At 38.3% G+C, this 19,829-nt stretch overlaps 1 protein-coding gene across 1 annotated transcript; it reads right to left on the bottom strand.

Moving 5' to 3' along the window:
* Nucleotides 1–995: 995 nt before the first annotated feature.
* Nucleotides 996–18,696, bottom strand: mfge8a (milk fat globule EGF and factor V/VIII domain containing a). Its single transcript, XM_036584319.1, has 10 exons — nt 18,499–18,696; nt 17,168–17,293; nt 16,564–16,695; nt 9,279–9,392; nt 8,888–9,069; nt 7,019–7,174; nt 6,783–6,927; nt 6,340–6,542; nt 5,239–5,397; nt 996–2,730 (listed from the first exon to the last, which is right to left on the bottom strand). Exons 1-10 carry the CDS (start codon nt 18,575–18,577, stop codon nt 2,587–2,589), a joined length of 1,440 nt encoding a protein of 479 aa, XP_036440212.1. The 5' UTR covers nt 18,578–18,696; the 3' UTR covers nt 996–2,586.
* Between the last annotated feature and the right edge of the window lie 1,133 nt (nt 18,697–19,829).

The raw sequence follows: 19,829 nt of genomic DNA on the forward strand, positions 1-19,829 counted from the left end.
CAAAAGGTTCTTCATACTTCTTCATACACTTCTCATTCATGAAAATGGTTCTTTAAAAAAAAAAAAATATCCATTGAAATATTCTATAAGGAACTAAAAGTGGATCTGCTATGGCTCCAAAGAACCCTTTCTGGCACCTTTATCTTCAGGGGTTTACGAAGTAGAGCCATAGAAATCTATACAGTCAGTTAATGTTTATTAAATACATAATCAGGCTTGTATTTAAACTCTTATTAAAGTGCTCCTCTTGTTTCACTGTTAAGTTTTGGATAAAATCTAAAGAGTTCAATTCTTGAAACCAACGCTGGAAAACTGGCCATTCAAAAATTGTCTTTCCCCATGATATTTAGATAGATATGTCAAAGCAAGATTCCTATTGGCCAGGACATCAACATTCAGCATGATTGCTAAGTTATAGAGGAATTAACTAATCATGTTTTAATTTACAATAGGTGGGATCAAATTTCGTGAGACAAAACATCACACTAGTCCTTCTGGTCCTACTAGATAAGTCAGCATCCTTATCAATGGTTGCTATAAATGGAAACAGCAGCAGGTCTAAAGTAGGCCTCTCTAGTGAGTCACTGTGAAACCGCTACAAGTTAAAACATACGCTGCTAATATGTCTGTCAGAAACCTCAAATAAAACGTAAGTCTTTTAGAAGCTTCCAGTGTCTGTGTCTAATCTAGAAAGGGTAAGAATGATGAAGTTCTAGTATCACATAGGGAAACTAGCATAATCACAGTGCTGGGATAATTACTCATGTTTTGACAGTTATATCCCAAATTCAAGGCCAAGCTCTAATAGTCATGGTTCATCACTGGGTGCCAATAATTATGGAGCTGACTGTATCTGGCAACTAGGCTCAAATCTTACATCATTCCAAGCCTTTTGACAATATTTGTCATCAATGAAGGCATATTAAATAAAGGTTGCAAAGCATCACTAATCAATCATTAGATTAAAACACACAAAGAGAGTGAATACGAGGAGAGTCCTTAAATCATTTATTAATGATGTATTTTACAAAAAGGTAGAAAAAAACAAAAACATTCTACAGTGCGGACAGAATTTGGTTGTTGAAACTGTCAATAAATAAAAAGTAATAAATTGCAATCTATATTAGAAAACATACTAAAAAGAACAGAAATGTAGGAATACAGGTGCTAATAATGCAAACGTTGCTGCTTCAGTGTAATATGCTGAGACATTTTTGAGACCTAGCAACTGATTAAAATAATAATAGCAAATGTTTATTTCTCCCTTTCTTGATCAAACTCTTTTTACAATATTTATTTGTTGTTTTCTATCCATTTATTGCACAATCCCTGACTTTATAGTCTGATTACAAACATCATCAAAGAGCTTCCACTCTTTAAAATCTAAAGGTAAAAATAACCACAAGCAAGGAGTCACTGGACACCATGCTGATAATGGGGGGTCAAATTTGGATGTGCTTGAGGCACCGTCAGGTCGAAGCATCCATATCTGAAACTTTTAGCATAAAAAGTGAAAATTACACTCTTAAAAATAAAGGTAGCAGAAAGGTTCTTTGTGAGATGCAATAGAAGAACTACTTTTCATTCTCTAAAGCAGTGCTTCTCAAAGTGGTCTTCAGGGACCCCCATGATGGTCCACATTTTTTGTGTTGCAAGTTATGTTGAAGCAAAAATCTGGACCTTTGGGAGTCCCAGAGAACCACTGCTTTCTTTAGAGAACCATTTTTGTAAATGAGATGTTTAAGTGTGAAGAACCTTTTTAAATTTACAGACCCTGCAGATAATGTAAAGTTTCAAGGAAGAACCCTCAAACTGGTGAAGAACATTTATATTATGTGTTCTGTAAATCTTTAAAAGGTTCTTCACACAAATCTCTTTTTTACATGATGCTTTAGGTAATCGAAAGCAGTGGTTGTACAGCATTGGTCAAAGAACCATTTGTGGCACCTGCACAATTTGTTTGAACACTCTTCAAAATAAAGGTTCCTAAATGGTTCTTGGCTGGGATACAGCGTTGCGAGAAAAAAGTTGGGACAGAACCATCCATTATATAGAGGTTAAGTTTTAAAAAAGTTCTTCACCTTCACACATCTCACTTATAATAATGGTTCACTATAGAACCACCCACTAAAAGGTTCTTTAGAGAACAGAAAGTAGCTTTTCTATGGTGCTGCTCCAAAGAACCCTTATTGTACCCTTTATTTTATGAGTGCATGGTTGCTAAGTATTATAACATAATTGTAATACGTATCTTTCATTAGATAAAAGTTCATACTACTTTCCTCGTGTGGTAACCTCAGCAACGTCAACAACATACAGTACAAAATTGGTAGAAAGTGCAAATATTAACATTAGAAGCATATTAACAGCGTTAGGAGGATAGAAAAAGGAAAGCTGTTATGTAATTCTGAATCTGTTACAGGCTTTAAGCCATCAAGACAACGCAGTCAGTAGAGTTTACTCTAAATGCATTAACAAACAGAGACTGTGCTACCCCCTGTGTAGAACACAGGTTAGCAGGAACATGAGAAGTGGGTCAGGGGTCAAACGGAGGGGTCAGACGGCCTCTGGTCCTCCACATGGTCACTAAACATCACAGCCTAGGAGCTCCATCCGCAGGGTGATGCGTTCGTGCCACTCCCAGGGCAGGAAGCGCACAAACCGGGCGATGAAAGGCGGCTCAAATAAGTTCTTTTTGTGTGTGTTGTTGTCGATGTTGCCTGGGAAAACCTGAAGCAAATAAATGAACAGAAAAATCTATTGTCATGTGGTGAGCCTATATTGGGTGGAGTCCTCGTATCACACATAACTTTTAAGTTAAGAAATGCTGCTTGCTGGAAGCATGAAAGACCAACAAAAAAGACAGCTGGGACCAACATTTACCCACAACAACAATCCATAAGATGGAAGTTTCAACATAAGCCTTTCCTCAGGGAAGCCGCAAACTAAGCCATGATGAGAACCTTTAGAAGGAGGAACTGACCCTGAGCTCCCACAGAACCCAAAAAACATCTCACAACAGGCATGGAGAGTCTGAGCCAGAGCTAAATAAGAAACTGAGGATTGATATACCACATAAAGCAGCACTGGCATGGGTGAGGCTGCTGCTACAGGTCCCACAGGCTTTCATAAGCAGCAAATCAAGAACACAACCCAAGCTAGGCCTGAACTCCAAATTTACAGGGACATTTCGGTCAAAATGACCAGCACCACATCTGTTGTAAATGTGCCTACGTACCTCTTAGTGGCGGAGCATTAGAGTCTAGAGTGAGATTTTCAAGTTTAAAGACTAGAAAAACCCCCTTCTGATTAAGTATCCAGAAGATAGGAGCAGCTTTTTAAAACCATAAACACTTTGGGGTAGACGCTCTACAACAGCTGTTGTAAAACTGTTTTTTTTTGTTTTCCACCTGCTGGCTAATTAAATGCTGAAGCCAGATAGCTAATGAACTTAATGTCTGTATTTATAAGCCTCTTCATTAGTGGTTCATCAGTGGATTTCTTTATCACTGTTGGGGTTTAGGGGTTCCAATAGCTATATATCGTATTCATGTAACACATGCAAGGTACAGAGAGAACACTGAAGGACAAAAGCACAAAAAGGATACAAATTGATTGAACTGATGAGGCTGAGGGATGCAAAGCGGAGCTATGAAACACTACATAACAGGCCTGTCGCAACCATGGAATTTTTATTGTTATATAAACAATTGTGATTAACAAGTTAATTGTCTGTTTTGTTTATTTTATGCAATTAATGATGTACAAGTCTAAAGCAGCTAAATTGGCTGATCAGCTGTCTTGCTTAGCTAGCTCTTTACTTTGCAGATAACAAAAAAGGACACACTGCACTGTACTGTAACGGGTGTCTGCAGTAACACAGGCAACAAAATGTTATTTTTCTCTCAAGCCTGTCAAAATGTGAGTGAAAAACACTTGTTCTGCAAGCATACATGATGAATTTAGCATTAACTATACTTCCCATCAAATTGAGAAGTCAGAAGAAAGAAGTTACTTAGTTACATTTATTTGGCTCAAGCCAACTGATAAAATTGTCCAGCTCACACTGAGCTTATACAATATGATTGTAAAATCTGATGACTATGCAAAATAACTGTGGTCAGGTGATCAGGCAATTATATAACATAGTACACACCTACTACATAACATGACAAATGGCATATCAAATGCTTCTTTTAGGCTGGAATGCCCCTTTTAATCTTTTAATCTATTTCTTAAAGTGCCCTTGACGTCATAAATTAAAACCCCAAAAAGATCATCTGTGTTGACTAATAAAATCGTTAATTATGATACATTATATGTATGTTTTATTGTTATGCTGAAGCAAATACTAAAAATGGCAAAAGTAGTATCTCTAAACGTCAATACTCATTAACACTAGTGACGTATTTGGAAAAATATCAGTCTATATAATCATAAAATGCCACTCAAGAGAAGGTACCTATATAAAAACGCATAATATAAAAAAAAACATGATTATGATAATATGATGCTGTTACAGGTACTTAGATGGGCAAATAACAAGATTTTTATTTTATTTTGTGTCAAACTAGAATTCTGAGCAAGAAACAAATGCATAGGAAAATATTGCACATTTCAAGGTCCACTTAATGTTACTCTGGTTAAACAAATCAAGCTCTTAGCAATGTGATTTCTACGGAGCCCCACTGGTGACATCCTGTATAAATAAAATAATGCATGGCCACGACTTAGTAAGGCGTGGGAATGAGATGATTAAGTCGTGGCCACGACTTAGTAAAGTGTGCGAACGAGATCCTAATGCGTGGCCACGACTTAGTAAGCCATGATCTCGTTCCCACGCTTTACTAAGTCGTGGCCACGACTTAATCATCTCTTTTCCACGCCTTACTAAGTCGTGGCCACGCATTAGGATCTCGTTCCCACGCATTAATAAGGCATGGCCACGCATTATTTTTATTTATACAGCAGGGCTCCGTAGATTTTTCAACAATAAAGGCAGCATGGAGCTTCTTTTATACATTAAAAGAAAATACAGTAGCACACAGAAAGCTCCAATTCCACATACTGATCCATTTTACTGCCCGGCTACTCTGAGGGCACATTAGAATGAGTTAAAATAATCAAAGATAAAGCCTCTGAATGTATTGCCAGGTGTGACGGGGTTAAGGTAAAGATCATTAAGAACAGTATAAGGAATTTAAAGCACTACTTCAAATGAAAATAATGTTCACTGACCTTGTCTGTTTTGTTGCTTTGTTGTTCTTTTATAACTGTCCATGATTGGCCATCGTCACTGTAAGCAACCTTAAAGGCAGACACAAACTGCACAACACCAAAGTCTTTGGCTCCTTGAGTGATGATGCCTGTGATTCGTTTAGGCTTTTCCAAGTCCACCTAGAGACAACATGATATGAATCATGATGTGTGGTGTGACCTGGGTCAAAGCAAGTAGGTTATTCCCTACAACACTGCCATATGTTTCCCTATGTAAACAGGAAACGCGACTTTCAGAGGCACATTGGAAACAGTAGTACATTAAATTGACTTGATTTAAATGAGTACATAATTTCCATACAAATAAAATAAATTACACCAGCAGAAACACTGCCAAAGGTAAGTAAAATGAAAGACAGAATGTATTAATGTGGAAATGATGTAAACATTTGAATCGAGTAAATACAGTGCTTTTTTTTAGTGCTAGCAAATAAGCTTGGACAATAATCTAAATTTAGACAAACGATAACTGCCTGCAGAAAAAGCTTCCCCAATAAATTATACTGTCATGATCCAAATTGAGTTTGCCTTAGCCTTTAGCTTAGATTTTCCCTGATGGTAATATAACTACCACATAATTAACAATAGGGCTATCTTATAATATATCTTAAAAATTCATAATGATAACTATAATCTGTGGTTCTATGTGTTTGTTTTGTTGGAAACCAAACTGCTGCATTGGTGTCCTTCTTCTGGATAAGCTCATCCTTTTTTACTGTAGAGATTAACAGAGTATCAGAGTTTCTTTGTTTAATTTGCATGTTTCCCAGCATTCTCTGCCAGGCTGAAAATCAATCTTTCCAAAGTGCATTCAAAGTATGTATTTGTGTGCAGTTAATTAGTTTGTTATGTTCTGTTTGTACAGCCTACAAATAGGTATAGTACTTAACTAATTGAGTATAGTATAATTAAGTATAGTATTTTGTATAAATGTTTAATCTAATGGTTGAGTACAATAATACATGAATAAAAGCTAAGCAATAAAAAAGTCATGTGAAAGAGAACAATAATGTACTTTTAGGCAATTTTTTATAGAGCTGTTTCAAAAGAAGTCTGGGTCACCTGAAGCCAGTCTGAGCGGTCATTGAAGTCTGCAGACCAGGCATTAGTCTTGCCCTGCTTGTCCAGGCGAGCAAAATGGGGGAGCCACGTGAATGCATCTATACCCCAGGTGCGGAAAACACTAGAAGCTGATATCTGGCCGTCTGAGATTAGACGAGACTTCATACCCAGAGGCTCAACGCAACCAACCGCACCGGAGAGCACTGTAAACAAACAGTTGGAAGAGACAGGAAATGAGAGACACATTGACAAACAGAGACAATAATATACCTAAGACTAATGAGACTGACGAGAACGAGCAGATGAGATATAAACATTTATTTCAATTGCACAATGAATAATAAATAAATAGAAATAAGTAGAGAATGTGTTCCAATTTGTTCCACTTTGGCTCTTTGAGGATTAAAATAAAATGTTACTGTTTCTTGATTAAAGCAGATTACCATTGAGCTCGCAGCCAATCAGCTCCATGCGCAGGGTGCATGCTTTGCGGCACACCACAGGGATGATGCGGATGAACTGGGCCACAATCGGGGGGTCAAAGAGGTTTGTCTTGGTACTTTCATTATCAGCGTTCCCAACAAAGACCTGCAGGAACAGCAGCAGAGGAGTAAACAGTAAAGGACGTATTAGTGTTTTGAAAAAATGTAAACTGAAAGGTTTCGCCTTTGCTACTCACCCTGTCTTTCTTCTGGCCGTCATTTCGATACATTGTGTAGACCTTGTCATCAAAGCTTGATGCCACCTTGAAAGCCTTGATGAATTCAGCGGTCCCTATGCGACTGGCCCCTTGAGTGATGATGCCAGTGAGACGCATCTTCTTCTGCAAGTCGATCTAAAATACAGTCAAAGTGTTGAAGCAGAAATTAACAATTAGCACATAACAGTGGTTCCCAAAATAAGTCCTGGGGACCCCATGCTCTGCACATTCTTCCCCACCCTAACATACCTGACCCAGCATGTGGGAGGCTTGTTAACTAGTTATTGAGTTAAATCAGGTGTGCTAGCTGAGAGAAAGCACAAGAATGTGCATTGCATGGGGTCCCTAGGACTGTTATTGTCAAAAATAATTTATTCCTTCTTAGGGCTGTCACTATAATATGAGTATGTTAAGAAATCTAGCAATTATTCTGATAATTATTTGAATAATCTGTTTACAATTTGCTTAACCAAACAATAACAAACTATGCAGAAACTTTCAAGGATTCCAGAAAACTGAAAAAGACAAAAAAAAGCCATTAAAAACTGTAAAAACACTAAAAAACAAAAATGCTATGTCAAAAAATGCATGTAAATGTCCAGTAATATTCACCAGGCTCTGTTTCACATGCTGCGAGAAGTGTTTTAGGCGGGGGTGACCAATCCTGGTCCTGGAGATCTACCTCCCTCACACTTAATCCAGTTAATAAAGGCTTTCAGGAGCATCTGAATATTAGAGCCAGGTGTGTTGGATCTTAACTTTTCAGGATGGTAGACCTCCAGGACAAAGATTGAGCACCACTGCATTAGGGTTTCTGTAGGTATGAGCAAATTTAATGGGTCCCTGCATTTTATTTTTCCCTGTGAGGTCCACTTATAATGTTAGTGTAGTTTTACGTACCACAAACAGTCATAATTCATTTATACATGACCATTTTCCCACCTCTCTTTATTCCTCAGTATTTAAAAGGCTGTCTTTGCTATTGTGCCTCTTTTAAAAAGTAGCCCGGGCTGAAACACTCCTGTTAACTTATAGCTTAATGAGTGGAGCTAAATCGCCTTAGGCTGGATAAGTGGACAAATGTAAAAGTGTTGGTTTTCGTTACATCACAGAAACAGGCTGCTTTTCCAGCTTTGTTTCCATATATATACTGTACGGACTGGGGAGTGAATGGTGCATTTGGAAACTTTAGCAATGTTTACACTCCATCAAACTATTTTATTTCAAAAAAGTTAAGAAAGTTTTGAGTCATGTTAATGCCATCTTACATGCTCCATCGAGCCAGTCATTTCAGTACTTGCCATGACTGCACATATTATGATATAGCATATATGTTTACCATAGAAATCTGTACCACTGCTAGAATAATTTCTGCTATTGTTTCTACAAAACAAAAATAACAAAATATTATGTTAGTTTCAAGATAGTAATGGTGTTCATTCACTTTTCATATTTGTTATAAAAGCTAGCACATATAAGGGTAAAATGGCAAAAATGTATGTACAAAATGCATCAGCAACACAGTGGTGGCACATTCAAAGAAGGTTATGACTGTGAAGATAAGAGTAAAGAATAAAATAAGAGTAAAGAGGAAGAAGAAAATGCTGTTTGATTTAGAAAAAGTAAATAAAATAAAATCCTAATGGTCTGACATCCACTCTGCTTCATGTAATTGGCAGTTCATGTCATTACTCTCTACTACTTACTCACAGGCTCTCTATAACTGGCCTAAATCTTTTCACATGAAACAACCTTCAGTCTTCTAAAAGTAATGACACTACTTATAATACGGGTACAAAACAAGCAAGCCAAAAATGGAAAACTCTTTCAGAGATATTTGTAGCTAACCTCAATCCAGGGATTTTTGTCATGAGGAGCTGAGCTCCAGGCGTTGACCATGCCCTGATTGTTGAGGCGTGCGAGGTCAGGACCCCAGCGCTGGAGCCCCAGAATGCCAAAGTCTACTGAAGACGCTGAGATCTGGGACTCCACAATACCCCCCGCTTCCATTCCTAACAGAGAGATACAGCCTGCCACAGGCACAGACACATATCATTACTGAGCAATGTAAAGCACTTTGTGTAATGTATTTATTTTTTTTAAATCAGACACTGTATTAATGTGTCCGACTCCTTTAAATGAATACAGAATGACACACTGGAAGTTGTTTCTAATTCGTAAAGTTCAGTGTGTGGATGGTAAGGGAAATGTCTTATTATTATTTAGCATTTATACTTACTTAGTTGGCAATTCTTGCCTACATAGGGCGAAGGGCACTGGCAGGTGTAGTCTCCATCCAGGTCTCGGCATTTGCCCCCATTCTGACAGGTCTGGTTAGTACAGTCATTCACATCTATGGAAATTGCACAAGATTCTTAAGTCCCCCTAAAAAGTTCATTTCAAATTTTAATCCAATTATTTTATATAGTGCTTTAAAAGTTTCAATTTCAACTTGAAACTGTGAGTCTTATAAGTCTTACATAATAGCTTTTTTATTATTTTCACATAGTTAAGTCAAAAGTTCACAGTTTCAAGTTGAAACTGACAGTTTTAGTACTGTATCTCAGTTGACCTAACTTTGAGCTTCCTCAATTTTTTTAAAATCCATTCTTTCCACCAGTATAGTCATTGCTAATTCCCTCCTACAGGCTACATACAACTCCATCACACAGTGACCCCGGGTCTTCCTTCTTTCAGATGTCTGACCGCAAAGGGCTGTGTTGTCACCGGGAATAGAACTCATGATCAACAGTTACCTATTCAAATAAATACACTGTTAAACTGTTAAAAACTGTTGAAAAACTGTTTTGTCTTACTAAAAATTTTGAAATCTTCTCATTGTTTCTTTCTGTAATTTCATAACATCAAGTGGCACGACTGTCTAATTGCCAGATCATCAAGATGAGTTAAAATCCCGCCGATGCCTGGGCCCCCCACATCCCAGAGTTTGAGGGGGGAAGCCCCACTCCCACCATGCCAGGGACACTGTGTGATAAGAGGAGTGCGAGACTGTAAACAGACATTAACAATGACTCAGTAGGGGGGAGGAACTGAGTAAGCAATTTCAGCATATATGGAAGTAACCACATTGTTTTGTTTTGTTTAGGTAAGCTCAATGTCAACAGCATTTTTATTACTGTGTCTAATTTAAGGCCTGTAAAATGCAGTTTAAGTTGAGCTTAAAAAAAACCAACAACAACAATGAACGTGGTTACTTCCATATATGCTGAAATTGCTCACTCAGTTTCTCCCCCCAGGCTGGGGACACTGAGTGATAAGAGGAGTGGTAGACTGTGAGCAGACATTGCCAATGACTCGGGGGGGGGACTAAGTTTTTTTTTTGTTTTGTTTTTGTTTTAAGTAATCTCAACTTATACTGCATTTTACAGGCTTTAACTTAGACACAGTAACAAAAAATGCAAGTTAAGACATCTTTTGACTAAACTAAGTTAACTAAAGCTATGCTGTAGGACTTAAAATTTCAAGTTTTTACAATGTAGCTCTACAGAATCTGGACCAGAGCCCTAAAAAGTCTCTTTAAAAGTCTTTGCTAAGTTAATATTCTGTGATTTATGTATCCACAAGGTCACATTAATAAAATAAAAGCACTTTAAAACATCAAAACATACTGGAAATCAGTAACACTGAAAGTGATCACCGGTCCTGTTATTAATAGTGAAAGGTTCTTGAATTTGCTGCTAGGAGCATTTAACTGAGCAGGTCGGGAATGCATATGAATATGTGTGAGATGAGTGAGGTAGAAAGCAGCACAATGCGAAGGCTGTCTTGTTTTGCAGAAAGATGCAGGTGTGCTCTCCTTCCTTTAAAGGAGCCTCTGGCTTGCTAGGACAGTGGACGCTCTGTGTCCAGCTGGGTGGGATAGTCGACCCTCTAGAAAAGTCACAATAGACTGTAAAAGCAGCATGTTTGGGGAAAGTAAACGTGTACCAGTGGTTTGTTAAAGGACTTGGAAGTGGTGTTCTCAACCCTTTCCTCTTTACACACAGCAGATGTTGTGGAACCTAATTACTGTTTTCAAACAGGCGGCACTGTAGGAATGTGGTGACGCACAAAGAAAAGCCTGGGAATGCACAGCACAGACAGAGGTCATGACCTCAGATAAAACCCTGGATAGACTCAGGAGCAATCCAACACCTGCAGAGGGCAGGATGAGCAGGGGTATTAAAAGATCTCTAGAGGAGCTAACATTTAGCTCTAACGTGTCATTTACAGGTCAACATGTAGGACACTGACTGTAAATTATGATGTGAAAGATACTTATTTGCCTTAAGTCAATACATAAATGCACCTTTCTGGAGTCCTACTTAAGGGGCGCATTGTAAAAAATAAACTGTGATCTTTAGAAAGCCCTTTCTTCAATGATGTCCATGTTAACACTGGCCTGTTTTAAAGTAGAAGACAACATTTCTTCAACATTTCACAGCATAGTTAATGGCTAAGATGTAAACAAAGTCATTCAGAGTGGTTTGATATAAAATGTGCCATTCTAGAGAAACCTAACAGGTCAGAATTGTTCACAGCACTGATAACCAGAGAGTTTAATGCCTGTCACCTCACAGAAAGTCTTGACATTATACAATTACAAATACACTGCCTGATGCCTGAGACATTGTTTTCCAATTGTTTTTGATGGAGTTTTGTCCTAAAATGTATTTTTTAACCCATCCATGGTGGAGAGGTAAATGCAGAGTGTTGTAAGGTTAGTTAATTGCCAAAAAATATTTTTTTCCACTATTTTACCTTTATCAGAATTACAAAAAGAAACTCAGACGTGTAGGCTCAATGGTCATTTTGATATCATGACCCCTGGTTCCTATTACCAGTCTTCTAGTTTCTCTACAGCGTGCCACTTCAGCTCATATCAAACCACTATGAATGCCTTTATAGCTCAATGTTTATATCTCAACTTCTGAACTTCTTGTGGAAATCAGTACCACTCCACTTTAAACCACTGTCCTGCAGTTCCTCATATTCACCACAGGGGGGCAGATTTTTGCAAGGGTCACTACAATATTTATCTCATATTCAGACCTTTCATTCAAGTACTGTCATTTAAGATAACATTAGGATTTGACCTATGTTGCTGCTTACTATATTCTTAAATTAGCTGGTTTTCAGATTGTGATTTAAACATACTTAGTTCACACTGGTATGGGTTTCATGATTTCTGAACCTGAGCCTTATTTTATAGACCTAGTTATGCTATGCGTTTATATATTTACTAAAATAAATAGTGGCATCAAACGATTTGTCAGTGTTTGTAGACTTCTGTTAAAGGGGGATAATTGTATAATGAAATGAAAAAAATGTAAACAAACTCATTCAGAATGGTATGATGTGACAAGCTCTGTTCTAGAGTCAGAATTGTTTACAGTGGTGGTGATTAGGAACCAGACGACCGAAGCATTTAATACCTCTAAAAGCTCCCTCACAGAAAGCTATGGCATGAAATGGAAATTAATACATGGCCTGTTTTACAATACTTTTGAGAAGCCGTTGGACTAAAATATTTTTTTTTTATATGCAGGGCATTGTAAGGTCAAATAATACCCCCAAAAAATTTTTTTCTGATTTACTACTATTTTACTACAATCAACATTGCATGTATTTGCATTGTAGACAACATGACCCCTGGTTCCTATCATCACCATTGCAAGGCAATCCAATCTGTTAAATTTCTTTACAGTGCTATTCAATTCATTATAGAAGGCATTGTTAAACACACTGTTTTGAGATAGTTTTGAGATAAAGTTTTGGCTTAAAACACTTTTTTTTAATCATGGCAGAGAGGTATATACAGGGCTTTTAGAGTCATTAAAGTCTTCAGATGTTTGGTCCACCACTGTGAAAAATCTAACTCAGTAGGCTTCTCTAGAACAAAGCATTTTCCATCAAACTACTGTGAAAGGCTCTGGTTACATCTTAACGACTTAATTCTGAAAAAAAAAATTGGATTAATAAATGTTTGATTAATGTTTAAAGAAGAAATTCTAGGCTAATTTTTGCTGGAACATGCACAACACCCATTCTACCTTGAAGTACTCAGTGTGTGTTTATCACAGACACAGCAGTCAGAAGTCCAAACACAACACTGAAAGACCATAATCTAAAAGCCAGACAGCACCTTCGCGTCAGCACAGAGGGCAGTTATTGAGCACTGTTCTCTAAACTGCTAAGAGGATTGAAGGAAACTCAAAACAACTCGGCCTCAAGCCCTCATCTCAGCAGCCTCCCACGCTCAGACACAGTCTCATCCAATCTGGGTCAGAGGTGCTGCTAAAGGTTTACTGCAGAGTAAGACTACTCCTATGAAGTAAGGGGCACTAAGTGTCAATTTTACTAATGTTTTGCACCATCACAAACTTTATTTTGCCATTAAAAAGTGACCGATTTACTAAATAGGTGCAATGACCCATAATGTGTCCCATAATAAGATGAGAGGGGCGGTCGCGGTTCTCCTGTGCTTCTGCCTCATTGCATGCGCATTTATGTAATCAGTCACAGTTTGAGCATATAGTTGTGGATACAGCACAGGTCATATGTTGAAGCTACACTGTGTATGTTTCGGGGATTTGGACCTCTCTGGTGAAAACGTGTAATTGCAAGCAAAGTGCAGAAGAACCTATTGTAACATTGATCGTGCTTCGGACGAATGACTGTAAGCATATTAAAATAGTATTCAAAAAGAACTCAGTCAAAACTTGGTGAAGAACATGTCTTCCGAGGATGTAAGTGAATTATCTACTACTGTCGTCACATCTTCATCAGTAATGTAAATTTATTTTGCATTTAAGATCTAAACATCAAGCCGGACCTTCATTGTAAGTCGGTGGGTATGATGTTAATATGTAAAGATATATATGTAGGCCAAAAACAAACAAAAAAAAAAACAGTGAGTTTTATAATACTATTTCAGGATTTACAGGGTGACTTGCAGCGCATGGACTACATATTTCTGACTCTGTGATGATACGTCTTTTAATTTTAACAAAAAAATCTTTCATAGCCCATCTTTAATTATGAAGTTGCGCTTGTGATAATTTGCATGGATGTTCTTAAAAGAAAACCTACTAAACTGGCCACCCCCACCAGAGCAAAGGGTCAGCAGACTGTCAGTAAAGTAGCACTTCTCTTAGAAACACTGCCTCTAAAAGTAAAGTAGTAACCTTATTACTCTGTGATTTACAGAGTGTTGGAGCATGGAATTAAATCAATCCCATTATAAAACAAAATAATCTGACAGCTCTTCCCACTCTGGTGTTTAGAAGAAAGATTACTTAGCTCATCTCAGCACACCGAGACCTAATGTTTGTGGTTTTAGATTGCACTGTGACATGTGACCACCTTGTTTTTGCATATGGCATCAGTAGTCGTTTAAAAAGTGTTTAGAATAAAGCTTTTTACTGAGCTGTTCTTAAGGTGTTCCTGGACCTCACCTCAGCTCCTCATTAAGTTTGATGAATAAACATATTCTGGAACCTTCTGGACAGCCGAAGGCCCAGACTGGGATGTACAAGGCTACTTTAGTATAAAACCTCTTAGAGGTTGATTAGAGCTTGGCTAATTGTACTGAAGGTGCCTCTATGGTGGCTGTTCCTGGCTAAGACTGGAGCTCTATGACTGCCAGCAGCTGGGACATTAGGATGCTCTCTAAAATCTACTTGCCATTCTTAATCCAAAGGAATTTTCCATTACATAGGTGAAGCTAAGAAAATTCAAAATATCGCTGGAGTTTAGATAAACTGTTTAAACCCTTAACTTAACTATTATGTGCCTATTAAAGCTTTGAGCCTCTGCTAACAAAAAATTGTGCCAATGCATGCAGACTGCTAGACTTCAAGCTACAGTTCTGTAGTTTAATAGGGGAATTCCACTGATTTATTAAACGTTATGCATAATTAAATTGCTAAGATGTAAATAAAGTTATTCAGCTTGTTTTGATGTGAAATGCTCCGTTCTAGAGAAACTCACCAAGTCAGAATTATTCAAAGTGGTGGTGACAGGATCCAAACTTCTGAAGAGTTTAATGCCTCTAAAAACTCTCTCACAGACAGCCACTGCATTTGCACACAGGGCATTGTAAGGCTAAACAGTATATTTTTCTGAATTACTACTATCAAATTATTTACCACTATCAACAATCACAATTGCATACATTTGCGTTGTTGACCTTATAACCCCTGGTTCCTATCATCGTAATTGCAAAGAAATCTGTTCTGTTAAATTTCCCTACAATGCTATTCCATTTCACGATACTATTTCACAGCAAACCACTCTGAATGACTTTGTTTACATCTCAATAACGGAGTTGCACAATGTGGAATTCCCCTTTAAGTTTGCTGTACTGGCTGTGGAATACCTCAGACTGTCTTTAAAATCGCATGCAAAGAGCACATTGTCACAAACAGCGCACAGCTTGCCGGGACTGGAAAATAATAACAAAGCCTATTTAAACTCCCCTTTAGTTATAGTCCTCCCTAACCACAAGTGTATGCTCTGCATCCTGGGTGTGGCTGTATGACTATAGTTATGGCTCCATCTGAGCAGCTGAACATCTCAAACTGAAATAAATATTTCACAAGCATAAAGCAAATTACTTGCAAAGAGCAAAATCATGGTTTCCTTTGTGTCAGCAGCAGGCTTTATTGCCTTCACTGCCACAGAAACAGTCATGTAGTAGAAATGCTCCTGCTATAACTGCCATGGAAAACAGTGCGTCATAGGAATAATGCTGATCTTAGAACTGTGCCCAAAAGGGGGTTCTTTCAGGCCACTGCCAGTTGAGTCCCTGGTGATTCATGACATGAATAAGCGATGTAATGTAAGCCATTTTTAAGCAGGAAACTGGGTCTGCCTAATATTCAATTCTATTCCGTTCCATTTTAACCTTTAATATTTTATCTGATGCTCTTACAAAGCAGCTTTAAAGGGCTCATATCATGGCAAACCTAATCTTTCTCACGTTTTTGAGCTGAAAGTGTTTGATGTAGTATGTAAACACTGTTAAAATTTTAGAACCTTCCGCTCGCTCCCAGTCCAGTCAAATAGGCTGCAAAAACAGCTTGTTTATGTCACGAAAATCAGCACATTTGCATATATCCACCGATTGAGCCTACAGCAGTTTAGCTCTGCCCATTCATGCTGAAGGAATGTTTCAGCCCAAACTGCCTGCTCGATGAGGCACTGGGCAGTCAATCAAAACAGAGACCTTGTACATATATCAGGCTAAAGGGCACAGCAGCCTGTTTATTTATATGGGATAAAGAAAAGCTGGGAAATTGTTAGGTTCCTATCAATCATGATTATGTTAGGTACATAAACCTGCACAAAAGTTATAAGTGGATCTCAGCAGGAAAGAAACCTAATACAAGAAAAATGTAAGATATGGGCCCTTTAAAGAAACCCAAGTGGGTCTTTGGAAAGCAGAACGACACATCAGTGTATGAATTTGTGCTGTTGTGGTCAGTTTCTTTATTGTAGTGTTTAGAAGATGCTATACTCACTGATCTGGCAGTTGACGCCCTCAAAGCCGGGCGGGCACTTGCAGACGTAGCCATTAAAAACATCTCCTCGTCTAGACCTCTCAATCACCTCACATTCGCCATCGTTTTTACATGGGCTGGGGCTACATGGACCTGCCAGAGCACAATCATAGAGACATCTAAAACCAGAATCTTTTTAAAGTTTGTATATGGAGCTTTAGGCAGTGCAGGGTGACATATTCTCTATACTGTATCCATACTGGTGTCACCCAACAGTACTGATTTTTAGTGGTACTGATTGGTAACAAAAAAAAGCTAACTGCAATGTGTTTTATTCCAGATTTGAAACGTATAAATACTAAATAAATAATAAATTTGCCTTTAAAATTTGGTTTATGTCTGGTTTACACAGAAGAAGGAGAAAACAGTTTAAGCAAAACAAGCTTTGTCAGGTTTTTAAGGCATTCTTTTAGCATAGAGTACCACTAACAAACCTATACTCAGGACGTATGGGGTCATAACAGAACTCAATTATCATCTGATACTGAGATATACATAAGAAATATCATGATATAGATCTAAAGACTTGCTGCGGTTAATCGTATAAACATGACATGACTGTTACCACTCTCTGTGGTGTTGCAGGTGTCTCCTGCAAATCCTTCAGCACAGATGCAGATGAAGGGCTCCTCTCCTACACCAGTCACACACGTGCCTCCATTATGGCACACGTTCACCTCGCAGTAGTCTCCTACGAGGACACAGAAACATCAGAGCATATAAACAGGAATTCCACTGATTTCAGGGTTGATACACGAGCAGGCCAGTCACTGGAATCATTCTGGGTTTGAGATTGACTGGTCCTGCATGTTAAGTTTTGTGAGATAAAGACAGACAAACAGGAGGGGAATGCTTTTCATGCTGCTCAATTGAAGCGGCACACAGGACAGTACAAAAGGGTCCGAGCTGTGAGCCGCATGGCCAATGGGGCTACTGCGTTTGCACAATGCTGAGACTGACCACAAGCATTAAACGCAATGTATAATAATGCCTATACGATAAACAAGAAAAAGAAGACGAGGGCATTTAAAACTGTACGTTGAAGGCTGGTTAGGTAAAAAAATACAGAATGTTGTGAGAAAAAGGGGGATACATTTGGTAAATTTCTAAATTTAAGCATTATGTACATGCTTACACATAAAGGTGGCAAAAGGGGGTATTCTGGTTCCTGTGAAAGAACCTTTTTTATATAAAGGAGAACCCTTTTTAAGTTTAAGAACCGCCACATAATGTAAAGGGTCCAACAACCTTTTTTACATAAAGGAGAACCCTTTTAAAGTTTAAGAACCTCCGCATAATGTAAAGGGTCTATGCCAATTAATAGTTTTTCCTAGAACCGTACATCCGATCTGAGAATCATTAAGGAGCCTTTATTTAAAGTGTGTACAAACACAAACAACGAGCTACACAACACGTGTGCAGGGCTGTTTAGAAAGGATTTGTGGAGGATATGTATACCTTCTGAGCTAATTCAGGTTACAGCACAGAGCGTTAAGCTCCAGCAAGACAGAGCTATAATTTTGACCGAAGACTAAAGGGAAATATGTTGCTTTAATTCTCTTAAGAAAGGTGCTCAAAGAAAAAGATACAGGGAAGACTGGAATAACACTAAATATAGTGATGCCCAGTGAAAAAGCTCAGCAATAACTGTAACAAAAGCACAAATATTATTTTGGGATAAAAACATCTTGTTTGTGAAAACTACCTTAACTTTAAATAGTATATTAAGACTGAAAAGAAATTACCAAATTATCAAGTTAAATCAGACAAGCTGGGCCAACTGATGCCTTTATGGACCAGTTCAAGGTCTTCAACTGAACTGAGCAGTAAAACAGGATACAAACTGCCTGACACAAATCACAACCAAGCACTGTTACAGAGTGAGAAATGACTTACCATTCACACTGCAGATACAGCAAAGGATTAAGCTGGCGAGAATAAAACCAGAGGAACGATAGACACTTCTGAGCCTCATGCTGGTCCACTGCTACTGACCGTTTCTTTCCACTGAAACGTCCTGAGTGTTTAATTTTCCAGGATTCCTGACGTCAGAGCGCTGGGCTCCTTCTGCTGAGGCCCGTTTTTACTGAGGATTAATCTGTTCCAGTGGGGCTGCTCGATTCTCGAATTCTTGGAGTCGACTCGAATCCGATTCCAAGAATCGATTCCACACCAGAATTTTCTGCATTCTCACTTCCAAAAGCAAAACTTAAAGGAAGACAGTGGGCAAAATTAATTATGTACATAATACTCTATTATGACTGAGCGTATGGGTGAGAATGGTTCTTATTAAGCTGAAGTCTGCTCCTTGTTGAATTTTCCCGATCCACCTTAAACTGAGATGAGGCGCCAGAATGTAGCCAGCTAGCTAACTGCTGCACCATTTAAGATGGAACCGAAGAATTCCAACAAGCTGGCGATAGGAAGACAATTTAGCCTCGTAGGGATCCTGATATATTAACTTGTGCCACCACCACCTCAGTTGTTCCTCAGGAACACAAGATGCCAGTTTACGTAGCTAACTATATGACTCATTAGATCTTAGCATGACAGTCTGAAGGTTTGGAAAGCTAACGTTAGCTTTTAGCTGTAATTTGTACCTGTTTCTCCTGTCCTCGGGTGGGTAAATGTTTAAGTTCTCGCGGAGCAGATTAAAATGTCACACATTTACCTTATTTTCCGCGTTTCTCAGAGTAGCCAATCTCATAATATGTGTTGTGAATGGTATTTTTCAAACAGTATTCCTCCAAAGTCTGTATATAAACGAGTCCAAAGCTTTGGAGTCGAATCTCTATTCCTATGAATCAGAGAATCGACTCGCTAGGGATCGACTCCCAGCCTTATGTTCTGCTATTTTTGGATTGATGGCGGTAATAATCAAGCTGGTAGGCGAATTGATACGCACAGATTAGTTTTGGGGTCTCAGTGTATTCAGTAAGCATTTGATTTCCACGTATGATATGATACGAAGCGAAGTTAGCGACTTATTTGCCGCTTCCGATTCATTTTATCATCTTCATCATCGCCGGCTGAAATCCGCTCCTTATTCGTGGCTTCTCATTCAGCGAACGACCGTTAACCAAAGGGTCTGTTCACGCTCGCATTTTTGCTGCGCAGTTTCCATTCAGACACATACACTTAAAACAATAATGAACACATTGTAATAAAGGAATTAAGACTTTGAGCTATGTTTGCCTTACCCTTAAAGAATATGACTGAAACGTAAT

This window comes from Colossoma macropomum, unplaced genomic scaffold (assembly GCF_904425465.1).
Source record: "Colossoma macropomum unplaced genomic scaffold, Colossoma_macropomum, whole genome shotgun sequence".
NCBI lineage: Eukaryota > Metazoa > Chordata > Actinopteri > Characiformes > Serrasalmidae > Colossoma > Colossoma macropomum.

Bases quoted from the DNA above. Each gene is read 5' to 3' on its own strand.
- mfge8a (XM_036584319.1), bottom strand. From the start codon at position 18,577: ATGAGGCTCAGAAGTGTCTATCGTTCCTCTGGTTTTATTCTCGCCAGC. The intron at 17,294-18,498 runs GTAAGTCATTTC...GTGTCCTCGTAG, and splicing joins CTGTATCTGCAGTGTGAATG to GAGACTACTGCGAGGTGAAC. The intron at 9,070-9,278 runs GTAAGTATAAAT...TGCCTGTGGCAG, and splicing joins AGGCAAGAATTGCCAACTAA to GCTGTATCTCTCTGTTAGGA.